Here is an 18,893-nt window from a genome sequence, read left to right as displayed (position 1 = left end):
CCTCTCTAACATCGCTGATCTTGAGATCATCTTTCTTGATATCCAATTTACTCATGATGTATTTCCTGTTCCATCAAACTTATCCGATTCATGGCTGCCTATCTTTGTTGTCATGAGGGAATAACAGTAAGGTATGGCAAGATATTCTTTTTTATTAATTTTTTTAAAGAAAATAATCTTTTATTTGTATTTGTAATTTTGTATGTTTACATTTCTCATCCAAAAATAAAAAAATGAGAAGAGAAAACAAAAATTTAATGAATGAGAAAAGAATATGGGAGATAGAGTTGCAATTCTCAGTAGGGAGAAATAGGTGACATAGGCAGACGAGAAGACTTCCTCCGATGACGTCACAGAGAGAGAGAAAGAGAGAGAGAGAGAGAGAATAAAATGCCGGTTGACGGTGAGGAATCGACGCTGAAGATGGTGATGCGAAGCGCAATGACAAGGCACATAGAGTATGTGGCAGCGATGACCTAATCCCCCACTACTCTGAATCGGACAATTTTTCCCAAGAACGACCGAGTCGTGCACGGGCTCCCTCTGTCCCCAAATGTCTTCAAGCTTAAGCACAGTCAAATGGGCTAAGTTTTTATGCCTAATGTTTTGCACTAATCTTTTGATGTTTCTGGTGTATAGGAATGACCAGTTAAAGATTTTGAACCTTTCTAGAAACACTGATGTAAGGTGTAATCTATGATGTGAGTTACCATTTTTGAATAGAACAACTTTTAAGTTTCAGAGGCAAAACACGTGCTACTAATGAGGTGTTTGCATATTTCTTTGGTTTATGGCTAAATGCTTATTTGCGTTTATGCTTATTTGCTTTTATGTGTGTAAGCCTTTTAAGCATCAGTGCTAAATTTTCCTTTTGTTTTCTTACTTGCATCAATCATTCTACTTTCTTATGTATAATTTGCTTTGGTTTGATGATTGGCAGATCTTGATGACATCCTTTATGCTTAGAGTTCTTAATTGTCAGCTCAAAAGCAAGGAACATTAAAAATACCAGATTGTTAACATATAAAATGTTATACTTACATAAATTTCCACTCCTTAATTTTAGAAGTTTATTCATGTAAAAAAGCAAAGTTTCTTTTTGACATTTTTTGGGGATAACATTACTTATTTGGCATCCCTTTGATGCTGCACATGATCTGACCAATTGTGTTCCTCTAACTGATATTCAAAGTGATTGAGACGCATTCTTACATGGTTTAGCCCTATATATCATAGCTTTACTCTTCCATTTTTGAGAGGATATTTTATCCCAATTTAGTTTCTATACTTTTATACATGTCAAAAGTTATCTTCTTTTCTAAACAAAAAAGTGCTCTCTTCATTCTTGTGATGGTAATGTGTCTTTTGTGAGGAAATTCTTTACAGTCAATGCAAGTCTTGGTTTATCTAGTGGTCAACTAAATCTCCAATCAATTAGACGGAATTGAGTTCAAGACTTGCATCCTCCAAGTTTGTTACATTTTTCCTACAAATATTAAGACAATCAACGAGAGGTGGAAAACTATTCACTTTTGTTCTGAGGCAACCAAGACAAAATTGGCAGGTTGAATACCTCATTATGACATCCACAAGCTGTACATGGCATGCAGTTGGGTCATGTCCGTACCCTTGAGGGACATCTTATACAGTTCCCTGATCTTTCCTCCATCCCCAAGTCTACCAGAGGATAGAGACGATTGGCAGGGAGATTTGTTCGCACTTGATGATAGTACCATCGCCAACATTTTCTTCAAAACCATCTGCAACTGACTCCAGTATTTCGCATGCAGTTCAGGATAACCAGTACTGAAAGTGTCAGTGCTTGTCTCTGAAACATGGCGTCCTTCGAGCATGAGAACCAAAGCTGACTCAAGAACCTGGAACAAATTCTGAAAGTATCAGCAACTGATGGACAAAGAAACACTGAAAATCAGAACCATAAATGGACAATAGAATTCACCAGAAGTAAATATATGTGACTAAGTCAAAATATGCTTAGTATTGCCCTTTGGCTTCTTTTACTGAAAAATGTTAAACAGCAACACAATATGTTTGTAGTGAGGCGCTATTTTGAAATGAATACTACAATTACCAAGTTTTACCAACTAGATAGAATGATCTACATGAATTAGTCATGTAAGGCTATATAAATTTATTTTTTGTGTAGCATAGTAGATAGTTTTTCGCAAATAAATCACTATAAGAAATGCAACAGTGAGTAAATTCTAGGAATCTTCATTGTTCTAATTTTTTCTCAATATCCATACACCAGAGGAGCAATTCGAGTGTTATATTAATATTACACAGTATTATAGAACTTGAGAAAATATGCAGTTGACATTTTACAGTGGAACTCATCTAACATATCAGCATAATTCAGTACATGTCAGACATTTTTTAACCAAGTTCTCATCAGGACATGTATAAACTGGAAGTCCGAAACATTCTCTGCATACTGTTCGGAGAAGACGCTAGGAATTGCTACTGATACACATAGAAGATAGAGCATACTTCCACATAAAAGATTGACATTTACTTAATCATCTGAACGGAATCCCAGGGAAAGAAATTATAACAAACATAATATAATATGCAAATATAAAGGGAAGGAAAATACCGCACTGGAGCGTATTTGACTTGAAAGGCTTAATGAAAGAGACGACCTTTCCATGAGTATAGTAATATACATGTTAGGATGGGTTTTAGGGCCATAAAAGTCCATTGCTTTTTGCCAGTTCCTGTCTGCTAGAGATGAATACTGCTTGACTCGATGGTCAGTGCTATTTTCACCTTTTGTTGAAAGGCTTTTCTTATTGCCAGCGTTCATAAATTTCAAACAACAATCCCTCTGATAGCAACCTAACTGGAAGTAAGCATATGCAGCCTCCTGTTTGCGTAGTTCACCTAGAGACTCGTACACAGATAATGCTTCCCTAATGGCCTCATTAGCTGAAATCTCATGCTTTCTCAATTCTTTCCTTCTTCGGTCATGGGAATTTGTATGCCTTACACAGGTATCCTCCAGTGATCCATTCTCATACAGTTCAGCTGTACTATTTTCTCTTGCCAAAAGCATGCCAAGCCGCAGATAAGTATGAGCATACTGTGTATGTACCTCCTTCCTCAAGCTGCTTGTCACAGCATCATCATCCTCATTTACAGCATTTAGTTCTAGCCTTGCTGCCCCATAATATCTAATAGATTCTTTATATTCTAGTTTTGCAGCTTCCAGAGCATGACTGTATGCATTATGAAAGATGTTCTGTAATTTGAGATTCTCAATTTTTGATACCATCTCCTCAGCTAAAGCTCGTCGGCCATGACCCAAATTACAGTTTATCAATATTATATTGGTGTGATCTGAAACTTCTCTGAATGCAACTATAGCATCTACAAAGGCCAGTTCAGCCTTGTTCAACTCTTTATTTTCTATTCTAATTCTCCCCAATTCATTACAAACCCACCCTTTCTTTTTAACCAGTGATTCTAACTCAGATAAACCAGATGGAAGTTTAAGCAATGCTTTTCTAGCTTCTTCATAGCATTTTAAAGCAGCTAATAGATTGTGCTCAACATCTCCAAGTACAGGTTTACTTAGATAATCAAAGATACCACCATTTTTAACTATACCTGTTACCTTTGGACTTAATTCAGTTTGTGATAGAGCACTGGAACCGGAATTGTCGGGCTCTGAAGATCCCTCATGTGTTCTGGAGTTCATAGCTGCCAAGGATTCAACTTCAATCGCGCTACCATCAAGAGTATCTATCAAGTTTCCACCATAATTACTGTGCTCAAAATGTTCAAAATCTTTTTTATTCTCATTAAGAATGAGCTCATCTCCAGGATCTTTTGGATGCAAATAATTGGTATTTTTAGTAAACCATCGTTTACCATGCTTTCTACCATAAGTCGTCAGGCTCATATCTGCACTACTACTGCTTGCACTGCTTCCACTACTAGCTCTGTCGCTTTGGCAACTACAATTTACCAAGGAACATGAACTACAATTCTGGTTCAACTGCACCAGCTTCTTCTTCAGCCTTTTAACTTCCTTAGCAACCTCAGATGACATTTTCAATTCACTGTTTGCAGGTCTTCTCACATCTTGTACTGAAATTTCATTACTCTTTATCCTATGGAACTCGACATAAACATCTCCGACCAGCTCCCATGCCTTGGACCAGAAAATGTAAGTAGAAGACTTCCTCTCAACAGTGAGATACCCATTAACAGTCTCATCTTTTACATCATTCAGCAATGTACGACTTTCATTTATATCATAGCATTTTCTCTGCAAGGATGAGCTACTAACCATAGAAGAAATGAACTCCGTGTCCTCCAGATGTGAAGGCATTGATCCATAAACAGAACATGCTAACTGTATAACCTTTAAAGCTTGATGCAGTTGACCATCCTCCTTGTATGCTTCGGAAAGTGCTAAATAAGATTCTCCAAGCAAAAGAACAAGCTTCCACAACTTATGATCCAACTTGGATGTTGGTAGCCATTCTCGAATGTCACAAACCTCAATACAGTCAGCATCCCCACAAGCACAAACAGAAACATCAAAAGATGACGGTGACCTATCATGATCTTCATCAAACCGATCCATCACCTCTGGTTCGTTGCTGTGAAGCTGTCGCATCCATCTCAGAGACTTAATGGCCTGTGAAACATGATGTACTGCGGCTAACTTAGATGATATTGGATCAGCAACTGTCTGAACCACAGGTGTGGTAACTGGACATACTTCACATCCAGAAGAGCTGCTAGCATCTGGAGATGAGCTGGATAGAGACGTTCTGTGGTTGCTCAATTGTGCATCACCATCTACTGAGTCAGGTGTTTGTTCATGTTCATGGGATTTGTCATCCGCTAGGAGATAGAATACTTCTGGAGCAACTGACTCAGAATTAGTGTTTTCGGCATCCCAAGGTGACTCTTTGGCTTCAGTAAGAGTTAGTCCACATTCCACAGCTAGTGAGTCCGATGTTAGATTAAGCTCCTCATCATAATTTAAAATCAGCCTTGCAAACTGTTCATGAGCAATTGCTCGTACTGCCTGTTGAGCAACACATTTATTAGAAATGCAGTCATCAGAAAAATTTTGTAGTGCAAATGTAAAGTGCGGGAAGATATAAAACATGTTATTCCAGAGAGGTACCAGGTGGTCTGAGTCGTCAAGAAATTCCAAACACTTCCTAAAGAAGCTGACACATCTAGCCCTATTTTTAGCAGCCTGCAGAAAAAGAAACAATAACTTGCAATTAGCTGTTCGAGACCTCAAATAAACCTGGAGATAGGGTTAGTTTTCACACCATTGACAGTGAAAGCCTGTGAGCGATTCGATACAGGAGTGTTCCCAGTGAATACACTGCATCACTTCTACCTCTATTGATTAAAGATGGCAAGGAACTTGAAGCATCATCACAATCATTAGATGAATGGTTTTTGGGAATAACAGAAAGATCAAAAAGCTGTATATCGTCTTCACCTGCACCTTTATAAAGCTGCAAAAATACTACTTCAAACTTGCCAGCACTACTAAGGGGAAAAAATTGTAAAATCAACGGATATTTTATCTTAATAAATAAAATGTACCCAGTAAGCTCCAGGATCCTGTTTGCAATTTTCCTGAAGGAACCTCAAAACGGAAAGGCCATTTTGCTGGACAACATATGGATGAAATGCTGGCGTCCCATCCTCAGATATCCCTTTAAGTAAAAAAATATCATCTGTCTTCAGAAGCTCATATCCCTGAACAACACCATTACGATGATAACATATTGCCAGCTCAGGCACACTTGCCATAACATTGTCAAGCCAGGCTTCAAGCCATGTCAAAGGTGTGACCTATCAAAATCAAGTGAACATAATTAACAATCTTCCAAACATAAAGTATGATCAAAGAGTATTAGAAGAATGCTCTTACCTGTCTTGTGACATCCCACAAATGCAAGCTCACAGCAACATACTTTTCATTACTAAACAGAAGCAAATCACTTCCAAGGAGCATCCGAAAATTATGAAACTGCCAGAACAGGACCCTCAGAAAGCTATCATTACCAGCTTTTCTTTGTTTTTCAGACTCTTGCATTGTTGTTCTGGGTTTTTCACCAACATGTGACACTTTATTGGCAGGACTATGGTTCTTATTTCTCCTGTTATTCTTGCTTCCCCAAATGACATCCTGCTTAACATTTGAGTACTCAGAACAGCATTTGTATCCATCAGCTTGAACAACATCATTCTGTTCCACAATATGGGGTGTTTTGCTTCCAGGAAGAACTGAAGATTTTGATTTCTCCTCTTGTGAAACATTATGAGTTGGTGGACAATCGCAGGCCTCCATTCTGACTGAATGCATAGCAAAATTCAAGAATAGTGACTGATCTGCACATTTTGATTGATTGTTATGCCTCCTAATCAACTTTTCTCCTTCTTCAACATCTGGCCTGTACCTCATAAATATTGTCACTCATAAATAAATCGAAGATTGAAATAATAAGCAGAAAGCAACCCCAAAAGAGAAAGATCTGCCAGCATGGGTGGGGTAAGGTAAAGGCAAATCAAGAAAATGCTGCTAACCTACACATCAACAATAATTAATATAGTAAAGAACTAGAAGCCCTTTTCAATTATTTGAATGACTCTTGTGAAGAAAACCCGACCTACAATTTGTAAATATCCTGGCACTTTTAAAGTAATTAAATGCAAGTATGGAATGCAGATGGTATCAAAAAGCAGATAATATTAATTAAAAAGCAGAACCCATTTCAACATTTTAAATGACACATACAAAGAAGACCATCTTTGAATTACCATATACAATATACTATACAACCCCTGATCATACAAGAAGGACTAGAATCAGGAGAACATGATTTAGCTGTCTATGCATGTTCTTGTTTCTTTATTGACGAAAAGAAATTTTAATGAGAAAGAAAAGAAGACATACAAGGTGTCCTTGCCTTCCCCTTAATGTTTAACCATAGATAGAGAATAAACATTTCAACTACTAATCTTTTCTATTTTTCAATGCAAAATCCAGTTCCTTTTTTTCTTTAAAAGACAAATAAGGATTAAAAAGAAAAAGAAAATCATTTTTCCTAAGTAAAAAGTGCATCACATGGGACTAGTTCAGATAAGGTGAAAATGAGGCACGGAAAGAAAATGAGTAAACAGTCGATCAAATACACACCCAGTATTTAAAACAAGGGTCTGGCCAATTCGATGAACAGCAATTGACAATCGAGCCTTGGAATATGGCATTTTAAATATCTGCTTCAAAATGTCTGCTGGAGCAATTACATCAATCTCATCCCCATAATCAGCCAAGCCAGATACTGCGAGGGCCTCACATTTTCTTGTAAAATTTGAAGCAACAGCATTGCCCTCCCAAGGGAAGTCTGTTTCAAACAATATGAGATGTTAAAAGAAACTGATAGGTTTCGAAATTAAGTATAAATATCAGATGAGAACTGGACGTAAATGTAGTCTAGGTAGATATTTCGTATTATGTTGTACACAACACAAGTATTTACATGCAATAACACATATTTTTTTGGCACTAGGGTTATTTTGTGGCAGCTGCATAACAGACTTTTAACCAACTTCTATGCTTGTTCAGTTGAAAGCAGAACAGAGTATAATGTAAACATCTACTAGTAAAACCATGTCCTACACAAATCAGAGGATAATGCAATATTTATCTCATTCTAAATTTAGAAGACTCCAACCATATGAGAGCTCGTGCACTAGGCTGCCTTCTCTCTTTGCTCTGTTTCCTTTGCTCTTATATTTTACTCAGATTTCTCACAAGACCAGGATATGCTTTGGTACTTGGAATGTAGGAACATTAGTGCCATTGCATCCTACCATATATCATGTAATATATATGAACTTTCACATTAAGCAAATGGTTTCTATATAGTCGAGCAAAAATGGTATACACTTCTTACACCCTTAGATCAAGTCCAAACAGCGGTATCCAGATAAATGTTAAGCTGTCCGTTGATCCATTTAACAGATGGGATACTGTGGCAAAACCCTGACCCTTCTATTAATATAATACAAGAAACTGGCAGTTTCAGCATTTAATAGTAAGAAAAATACAAAAAGAGAAATGCTAGGAGGCTATCAGAATTTATTGTTTCTGGCCATCACTTAGCCATCAAGTTAATTCCTTTAGTCTAGTTTCTTTAGTCTAGTAATCCAACAATATACTTTATTTCATACTTTTAAACATTGATGGCTAACTGATGGCCAAAAACAATAAATTCTGATGGTCCTCTAGCATTCCTCATAGGAAAATGCATGAATAATCTCATATACAGAACTGTGAACTAACAGAACTCAATTCCAGACCTTAGGCATAAACTGTATTTAGCAAAAGCATATTACTTATGGTGTTTGCAGAACATCCATTCCAACTTTAACCAAGAACCTATGGTCCAATAACAAGGGCACAAGGAACCATCGAAAATCTAGATTGAAAACCAGTAAGTTGGATGGATGTGGATTGTTAATCCTATCATCACAATATGACTATGTTCATATTAACTAACAGCTGCTAAACTAGATACCAATATTGTACAAAATAAAAAGCATTTTTCCCATTCAATTCTGTAGCCTTATCATTAATAATTTGAATTAAACAAATGCAGCAAGCAAATTCAATCAGGACACAAAGAAAATAGTGGAATTCAATAATAGCATTCTATCAGAAAAAGAACTAAATTTGAGTAAGATTACTTTTTCAATGAAGGGAGAACCTAAGAGAGAGGGAGAATGTTGGGAAACCTTGAAACAGTGCACTTCAATTAAACATATTGCTTACTTCTGGTCCAACTTGTACTCACAAGTCACCGTGTTGCTCACACTTTCCTATTAGTGGATTCAACATTGTAGCAACAGTCAACAAAACTAAATCTTCAGAGAGTCCAGAGCTCCATGCTAGATCAAAGCATGTTCTTCTCACTATGCTTGAAGCAATTGTTATGACAAAGAAAATGCTGATCTTAGTACCACACTATGACCACAATCACAAAGTTGTCCTCTTGAACTAATTTATATCCTTTTATTTTCAATGAAAGCTAATTCTCATTTTTTGCTACAACCAAGCCATTGGCAGCCTGGTTTTGGAACAAGGGACAAGACAATTAGACAGAGATACTAAAGATATAGACACTAGTGTTCTTCCAAGATGCACAAACAGTGTATTTCAGTCCCACTCTTTGTCTATGTCTAAGTGCTACCAAACATCTTTGTGTACCTTCGCACCTATGTATTTGTGTATCTAAGTCACTAACTAAACGGAGCCTGTAGCAAGCTTCCTCAAATAGTGGTAGATATCACTAAGCAAACGGGGTGCAAGACTAAGCTATCACTTTATTTAAAAATGAGAAGCAAATGAATTTCTACTCTGAACATCTACTGGATCCTTCCTCAAATAGTTGTAGCTAAACAGATGCATCTAATTTAAAACAAGAGAGGCATTAGAACTGCACAGATTTCCACACAACAAAGTACTGAATGTGATATTAAACTAGACATTTACTCTAAAGAATCTCCTGAAGCAATGAACAGTTAGTCACCTCCTCCAGTAGCCTTGGACTGCACATAACCAACAGGAAGAACCTTGTCTGGGAAATCCGCAAGAAGAGGCGGCATATTCAGATCAGTCTCAGTTGGCAGCATCCGATACCGATATCGTGGAGCATTCACTCTGAATATACAAAATCCCATCACAAAAAAGAAACATATCCAAATATAATCAGAAGAAGAAGGAAAATTATTCAGAGAGAGAGAGAGAGAGAGAGAGAGAGAGAGTACGTTTGAGGAGTTGGGAGAAGAGGGGAATGGAAAGCATGGAAAGACTTGTCAGTTGGAACAGGGATTGAGCCGCAGAGGAACCCAACGGGCTTTGGAGTGGCGATTTCCAAGGTTCCTACACACAGAAGCTCGCGAGAATTTTCCGAGTTTGAAACTGATGATGGCGACGACGACGACGAAGATGATGATAACTTCGCCATGGAAAGGGAAGTAATCGCTCTGAAACCAGCAACTATCTATGTACAATGAGAAGGGGGAGGGGTGAAGACGAAAACCCTGGAAAGTTGAAACCAATATACTGGTGAATGGTGAGTCTTTGTACGGTTTTCTTGAGCTGGGAATTGTATAGAGTGCACTGTTTCAGTTTTAAAAGGCGACCACTTTGTCACCATGTATACGTCGATAGGATTTTCGTTCTCTAAATTTGTGAAATCGAATTATTCTTTCGCAAATTATAAATTAATTTTTTTATTTTTCTTATTTTACTAATAATTTTTATATGATTAATAATATAAAACATTATTTAAAATAGCTGAGCTACAAATTCAAACAATTTTCTATTCAAGTTCAATCAAGCAGGCCCAATACTAATAACATCCAATCTCATTAATGAACGTGCATTACACGCGCGAAAACCCTCCAAACGTTACTAATTCATTCGTGTTTCAATATGAAAAAACATTCCTTCTTCAAACTCGAAATTACTAATGGAGAAATTTAAATCTCTCTCAAAATCTCTCAAACCTCGTTTGTATTCTCTGCTATTACAGGATCGAGTGAAACTTTCAATACGAAGAAGAAAAAACAAACAAAAATAAGAACAGAGACTCAGCAAGGTATGAGAAAAACTATTGTTATTATGTTCATTTAATTTCTCGTAAATCTCGCATTTCTCCTAGTTCGATTTAAAGTTTAGAGGATTGAGTTGATTCGTTTAATAGATCGAGTTTCTCTGATTCCATTTTTTCTCTTTAACTAGGGCATACGAATGAATATGTGTTGTTAGTTTATTGGTTCTGATAAATAATTCGGTTTATCACTTAGTTTAATTGAGTTCATTTGCATGCAGAAAATTTTTTTTTGTTGATCGAATATTTATCACGTTTTATTTAAATATGAACAGAATTCGGTTCATTAGGGAATTGAGTTAGATTCACTTGATTCTACTGTTAAGTGTTCACTTGAGTTCATTTGCATGCAGAAATATTTTTTGCTGATTGAATATTTATCACGTTTTGTTCAAATATGAATTGAATTCAGTTTATTCGGTTCATTTGGAATTTGAGTTAGGTTCACTTGATTCTACTGTTAAGTGAAGTTCACCGGTTAATTATTGGCCATTTTTTTTTGTCCTTACAGCAAAAAATGAAAAAGATTACGGTCACAAAATAGGAGAAGCCGCACTATAATTTAAGCATATACAGATTAAATAAACTCTATTTTTGTGTTATAAATATATCATAACACACTGTTTCAAATCTTTGTAGAAAATTTACAATCTGAGATGCCAAACAAAATCACTAGCTAGGATGTTCAAAGAAATGAGTGTAGAAAAGAAAAATATTGTGGAAGAAATGGAATTCGGTGTGCTGGCACATATCCTAAAAATGAACATCTCTCACAAGCTCTTGAGGGAATTGATTCATTGCTATGATGCCTATCATGGATGCTTGGAGACTCTCTATGACAGAATATACGTAACCTCTGCTAAGATAAGAGATGCGTTGGGCATAAATTTCGACGGTATTATACTTTCCACTTTTTATATTTGTATTTTTCTTTTTTGATATTTTTGTTATTCCTTAAGTTATTTCGGTTCATTCCTTGCTTTATTTTAGGTTCATTTGAATATAAAAAATGAAATTGAGCCTTTTTGACTGATTTGTTTATATTAAAATATTGTAGGAGATCTGAAAAAGTTGAGTATAAAAAACTGAGTGAGGAACAAAAGGAGATAACTGACAGCTTCAAATGTGCTACTTTGGCATCTTTAACAAAATCTGTCATTGATATGAGTGTTGAAGGGGAGGAGAACCAGGTAAAATTCAAGAGGACTTTTGTTGTCTTCGTCCAAAAGTGCTTTTTGCTGCCGACGACAATAAGCATGGTCTCCCCGATCCATAAACCGCCTGCCCTTCATGTGGACACCATCCAACGATGGGATTGGACATCTCATGTGCTGAGCTTCTTGAGGAAGGGGATCAAAGCCCAGAGAGAAGGAAAGAAACTTTCTGTTGATGGCTGCATCTTTGTTTTAATGTTAATATATTTGCATGAATCGAAGTTTCCTCGACTAGAAGCAGATAATGCTCTCAAGCCACCATGCGTGGCTTATTGGACATGGAGAAAGCTCATCGACAGGATTGCTTTGGAAACAACTAATCAAATGGTAAATAAAAAATTTCTTGCAATTTTGATTCAGATACTTCTAAAAATACTATGCTAACTAAATAAGTTTATGTTTTAGGGACTTGTGAACAGAGCAGAATTGAGGGGAAAAGAGATAAAAGAAAAGAAGGTGGAAAAGAAATCAATTTTTCTAAAGGGGAAAAAGAAGGAAAAGGAGAAGAAAAACAAAAAGAAAATTGTCATTTTAGATTCGTCTTTGAAAGAAGACAGTTTTTTTAATCTGAGTATACTTCTCACCATTGCTTATTGAAAACTATCTATTTATTTAAAGTCTTGTATTGTCATTTAACATAACTTTTTGTATGTGTTGTAGAGAATAAGAGAAAATTGAGAAAGCGCCGCCAAAAAAAAAAAGAAAACAACCACAGAGAATGGCGAAAAAACAAACCAAAATAAGAAAGATTGTTTTGACAGATTCGGAAAGCAAAACTGAATTTGAAAAAGAATAAGTTTTGAAAATGATTATTTTCGGTTCATTGCTATGTTTATTTGAGGTTCATTTGGTTTAGTTTTGCTTGAATTTCTTGAAAATTGTTCATGTGTTCTTGTTAAGTTAATTACAGCTCTGATATTTTTCTCTGGTATACATTCGATGTGTTTTTCTTGATGATTGACTCTACTTGACTGCTTATTCAAATCTAAAATAAATTTGGTTCATTTATTTTTTAAATATGGTTCATCTTGATTTTTTAAGTGAAAACTTATTCTATAAATTTTCATAAGTGAACAAGTAGAGAGACGACTACTAAAAAAGAAAACAAATGTTGGAGTTGAAAAAGAAAAAAAAACAACAAAGAGAAAAAATAATGGAGTTGAAAAAATAAATGTTGCTTCAGATGTTTGTGACTGGACAGATGCGTGATATGATTTATCGCAAACATAAGATTGAGTTTCTTATATAAAGTTCTTTTTCTTTCTCTGCTAACTTTTCCTAAAACTTCATGTAATTTCTTTGGATTTATTGAATAATATTTATTTTTTTGCTTAGACTACTGACTGTAAATTTGGACAGCAAACCTGTATTATGAACACAGACGAGGTCGGCACCGTCTGTAAATGCACCAAGCAACACCAAGTAATTCCTCTTTAACTCTTATTTACATCTTATGCTTTTAATTAGAATATTTTTGTTGATGATTTTAGTTTCGTATCTTTTTTCTTAGAAAAAATACCCCTGAAATCTCCGGTTATAATTTTTAGAACAAAAAAGTTAATGAAAAACAGAGTTTGCTTGAGGTTCAAATATGGAGTAAATTCGGTTCATTTCTAGCTTTAATTGAGGTTCATTTGATCCAAAAATATATTTGATGTGTTTTTAATCCTCTGCTTTTAATATTGATTGATGATTTTAATTTGGTATCTTTTTTATTAGGAAAAATACCCCTGAAACTCTGGTGAGAGTTTTTAGAAGAAAGAAACAACATGAAAAAAAAAAGAAAAATAGAGTTTACAAACTCTAACTCTATAAGTTGAAATATTTACGTTGGTCTTTTAGATTTAAGTAATAATTTTTGTTTAATTAATCACACAGAATTTTTGTTTAATTGTCAGTAGCATTACACCTGATCCCCAACTATAAATCATTGCAATTGGAGAAGAAACTCATTCTCAACCTCTGGATATGTGAGTTTTTCAATGTACAACTTTTAGTTTCTCAATTTCTCTTCTAATCATTTAACATTAACTTCTTCCTTGTTTACCTTCTTTAGAGTTTCTATTACAGTGTCTCTTCCAAGTTCTCTTATGGAAGAGATAATAAAAGATCAAAAGACCTTTACCTATGTCTCTTTGGAAAGTCAAACAGAAGCTTTTTCTGTTAATGAGTAAGTTGGACTTAAAATTCTTTTTATTAGTTTTAATGGTATAGGATAATAATTTCAGGTCATTATTGAACTCTTTTTTGTTTAATGCAACAGCCCTCCAGAACCACAACAGCAACCCTGTAAAAAACCTCCAGCTAGGCAATTGGAACAAGAAGAACCTCTTAATGTGTAAATTTTACTTAAAATGTTTTTTTATTAGTTTTGATGGTATATAATAGTAATTTTGGTTTATTCCATAGTTTATTTGAGATTCATTTGAATGCAGAAATGAATTCAATGTGTTCTTCTTGATGATTGAGCTTTTTTTACTGCTAGTTCAAATATGAAATAAATTCGGTTCATTATTAGACTCTTTTCTGTTTATTACAATTGCCTTCCGTAATTCCAACACCAGGCCTACAAAGAACTTTCTGCAAAGCAAATGGATCAAGAACCTCCACATAATGTGTAAGTTTTAATTAACATCCTTTTCATATTAGTTTTGATGTTATATCATAATACTTTTTGGTTATTAGTTAAAACTTTCTTCTGTCGTCTTACAGTTCTCCCCGTCCTCGGCATTGGAAAGATGATGCACCTTCCTTCAACTTTGGCATAAGTCTTTCGACCTCTCAAACAAGTCCCCCGATCTCTCAACCAACAGTAACACAACTTAAAATGTTGGCAGATATGGTGATGGATGCTGGGGTGATAGCAACATTAAAATTTGCTGAGAGAACTAGTGCGGGGCCGATTTTGAGCACTCTTAAAGGGTACATGACTCTAGAGAAAGAAAAAGAAATAACAAAGGAGCTGAGGAAGAAATGTTATCAATAGATGACACAAATAAAGGTTTACAAAGATACTACCAATGAGTATGATACGATATTTATGTTGGACCATGAAGTGCGTTTGGAGGGGACTGGATTGCACTTTATGTCTCTAACACCTGGACAAGATGTCAAAAATACGGTAAATTCTTTGCCTATTATATTAACATTAATGATTTTTCTAAAAACTTTTATACCCATATATCTAATAAATTTTCTTCCTATAGGCGGTCAATACAATGTGTATACTTCTCAATGAAATAAAATGTCGTCGATTTAAGGATGAAGTATACTATGTGCCTATAGATATTGTGGTAAGCCAAATTTTTTATTCCTTAAGTAATTTATTAGTTCTGATAAATAATTCGATTCATCTGTTAGTTTAATTGAGTTTATTTGTATGAAAAAAATAATGAAAATGTGTTTTTCTTATTGATTGAGTATTTATAAATTTTTGTTCAAATCTGAGTTGAATTCGGCTCATTTGGGAATTGAGTTAGGTTCACTTGACACTATTTCTAAGTATTTACTAAATCTGTTATTCCTTAAAAAATTCAGTTCATCTGTTAGTTTAATTCGGTTCATTTGTGATTTAACTGAGGTTCATTTTGTAGAATATAATGTTAGGACTCTATAAGGAGAAATACATTGATCCAAACACTAAGAAAGCCTATCGAATCACTCAATATAAGGACTAACTCTCTTTTCTTAACAAAAAAATGGCATCGCATCCATTTGTAAGTTGTGATTTCTAAAACTTCTTTAATAATTATGTCGCGTGCTATCATTTAGACTGAAATATTCTATCATTTTCCAAAATTTCAGCTATTTGTACCGGTTTGTCATGGAGGACATTGGTGGTTGTGGATTGCCGATGTTAAGAAGAAGCGCTTCTATGTGTTTGACCCCATCAAGAAAAAGAAAAATGAAATACCTCAATCAAGAATAACTTTAAACAAAATTGTTGTAAGTTATTTACATAATACATATTTATGTTGTAAATTATCTCTTATTTCTAGCCATTATCAATCACTTTTTGTATCCTTTTAAGGGCTTAATAGTATTCCAGATGAGAATTTATGCTGGGGCAGAGCCTTTGATAGAGGACGAAGAGGGTGTTGAAGTACCGTATATCACGATCAGCAGTCAACGAACATTGTAAATATAAATCTTTCTTTGCTATAGTGCTTGTATTAATATGTTTTATTGTGTCTCCTATTAATCATATTTTACTTTCTTATTTCTTTCTTAACTATGATTGCGGGATATATGTGATAAAGTGGTTGGAAACAATTGATCATAAAAAGATCAACAAAAGAAAGTATAAATATAAAAACTGAAAACAGGTAAGTAATTTATAAAATAATTTATTTTGGTTCATTTTTTTATTTCATTTGAGTTCAAATTAAGCAATTTCTTTCACTTGTATTGTAGGAAGAAATAGATACTTTCAGGCAGAAATGTGGTCCAACCATTTTCTTGCACAAGATAAATAAATTGAGAAACAAAGTCATTGAGACATCTGAAGCGATAAGACTCCCAAAACCATCGGCTGCCCTCTCAAGTCCTTTTTGTAAATTCACATCTGGGGATATAGAAAGTAAATAGGTTATAGTTTCTTTGACTTGGTGTAAAGAATTGTAATTAACACTATTTTGTTTAACTCATTGTAAAAAAATAAACACTTCTTCTTTAATGTATATATGTTAATATTAATGTAAATATTAGTGTTAAATGTTAATGTTAATATATATATTTGTTGGAATTGTCTGGGCTACTGTTTTGAACAAAACTAGGTTCATAGTGGATGGATTCAAATGTATTTATAAAATATCAAGAACTCCAAAAACACAAATGAAGCAAAATTAATGTACGAAATAAACTGAAAAGAAAGTATATATCGCTATTTAATTTCAAAAACACCTAAACTATTTGATATAACACAATTGTAAAAAGCTAATTTGAAAACAAAAAAGTGACTATTCAATAAAAATATACCATAAATCGAAATTAACCCTCCTAGAATTCAAATGAACCGAAATTTGGTCATACATGAATCGAAATTTATATTAGTAAAATCTAAAACTTCTAGAACCTTTGGCAACATTTTTGTCAATAAATGCAAACTTGAAGATTGGTTGGAGTTTATTTAGAATCAGTTAGAAATTTGTGATAATGATGTTCTATGAAAGAAGGAAGAAGAGAATAGGGTGGCGCTAAACACTATTCTGGCCCAAGAGGAGCTTTTTTGGTTTCAAAAATCCAAGGAGCAGTGGGTGAAATATGGTGATCATAATACTAAATTTTTTCACATGCAGACGATAATCAAAAGAAAATCTAACAAGATTTATGGTCTTTTCATTAGTGATGGTTCTTGGGCTATGAATCCCGAGGTCTTGCAAAGTAAGGCTTTAAAGTTCTAAAAAAATCTCTTTTGTTCTACTGAGCAAGTTGACGTCAATTGCATAGGTATGGTCCCTTCTCCTGTGCTTAGTCAGGAAGCGTGTGACTGCCTCACTCAACCAGTGTCCTTTCTGAAAGTTAAACAAGTCATAGACAGCACAGGTTCTTTGAAAGCGCCAAGTCCTGACGATTTCAAAAATGGCATTGTCAAATATGCAGACCACGCTCGTGTACGGGAGAGTACTGGACAGAACCATTTACTCGCATTGTGTAACACTACCGTGTACACACGACTGCCAAATTTTCAAAAAGCTAATATGTTGCAGAAATTCAGTTTTCCAACCTAAACTTTAAACTTTCATAACTTTTTATACAAAACTCATTTTTCATCAATTCTTGAACCATTGGAAAGATCATTGAATAAATTTTTATAAAATCTAATTTCGTTCAATTTTCAACTTCGAGGACCGAGTTACGGCCTACCGAAGTTGGCAAAAAACTAGTTGCTACCCAAAAATAGAATTTACCAATTTCCAAGAGGTTCACATGCCACATCAATTTTCTACATCAATATAATTCCTCCCAACCATCCAAATTCATTCCTTTTCTATCAACCAACTTCAATCCTACTTAATTTTCACATTACCTCTAAATCATCATTTTCACACCTCAATTTCATGCATAAATATTCAATGCATTTCATCAACTTACCAAGCTTACCTGTCACGGCTGTTGGCCCAAAATTTATCAACTCAACTCATAATTCATAAACACACAATCATCAACCAAAATCAAATTTAACAATGTATCAATTTCAACATATCAATTTCGTTCAATTACACAATTCAAGCTTATTCCTAGGGAATCTAGCCTAAGATTTCATATCACATTACATAATATTTAAATGAAACTTAAATTGTACCTCTCGAAAGCCAAGATCAAACCCTCAATTCTTGAATTTCATGAAGTTTAGGCTGCAAGTTCGCCTCCACCAAGCTCAAGCACCACCAATGATCAACTTAACGCCTCTAATACCAATCTACATAATTTTCATATAACATACACAATATTCAATTACTAAGGCTTCATAAAACTTTATGAACACATGAAAAAAGTGAGTCTTACCTTTATCCAATAAAATTGGTGATGAAACCTAGCTACAACTTAAGCTAGGGCTCTCCCTAAATACAAGAATCACCAAGTTTCATGAACACACAAGCCAAAAATGTGATTTTCATGGGAAAAAAGAAATTGAAGTTTGGTGAGGGAGATGCTTATTGAAATTTTTAGATAGAAATGAAGAGGAGAAGACGGGTTTTGCGTGGTCGCAAATGGTACAACGATCAGAGTTCTGGAGAGAAAGTTATAAGGGATTAAAGATCAAGAAAGTTACGGTTTGTGTTCTTCTTTTCTCTCTTCCTCTCAACGTGCTCTCCCTCACTCAAATTTTAAAAGGTGCTGAAATTGATGAGTTTGAAGTGATATATATATATATATATATATATATGTGTGTGTGTGTGTGTGTGTGTGTGTGTGTGTGTGTGTGTGTGTGTGTGTGTGTGTGGATTTGGGTCTACTTGGACCCGGTTCACTTGTTTTATCTCGTTGGCCT

The 18,893-nt window shown here is 34.7% G+C and overlaps 2 protein-coding genes across 3 annotated transcripts in view; both read right to left on the bottom strand.

Moving 5' to 3' along the window:
- LOC112789647 (uncharacterized) overlaps positions 1-18,893 on the bottom strand; it is a 175,123-nt gene that overhangs the window by 117,039 nt on the left and 39,191 nt on the right. The window lies entirely within an intron of this gene.
- LOC112789646 (uncharacterized) lies at positions 1,315-10,265 on the bottom strand. 2 transcript variants are annotated; one of them, XM_072232447.1, is made up of 10 exons: positions 9,838-10,265; positions 9,600-9,730; positions 7,205-7,412; positions 5,936-6,458; positions 5,605-5,856; positions 5,322-5,513; positions 5,168-5,242; positions 2,618-5,065; positions 1,574-1,877; positions 1,315-1,486 (listed from the first exon to the last, which is right to left on the bottom strand). In XM_072232447.1, exons 1-9 carry the CDS (start codon positions 10,035-10,037, stop codon positions 1,578-1,580), a joined length of 4,329 nt encoding a protein of 1,442 aa, XP_072088548.1. In that variant the 5' UTR covers positions 10,038-10,265; the 3' UTR covers positions 1,315-1,486; positions 1,574-1,577. The 2 variants fall into 2 exon arrangements, with proteins under 2 accessions (XP_072088548.1, XP_025687406.1); XM_025831621.3 differs by having other exon boundaries at positions 1,315-1,877.

The sequence above is a fragment of the Arachis hypogaea genome, chromosome 3 (assembly GCF_003086295.3).
Source record: "Arachis hypogaea cultivar Tifrunner chromosome 3, arahy.Tifrunner.gnm2.J5K5, whole genome shotgun sequence".
Classification (NCBI taxonomy): Eukaryota; Viridiplantae; Streptophyta; class Magnoliopsida; order Fabales; family Fabaceae; genus Arachis; species Arachis hypogaea.
The sequence above is the reverse complement of the archived record's forward strand: the minus strand, read 5'-3'. Positions and strand labels throughout refer to the sequence as shown.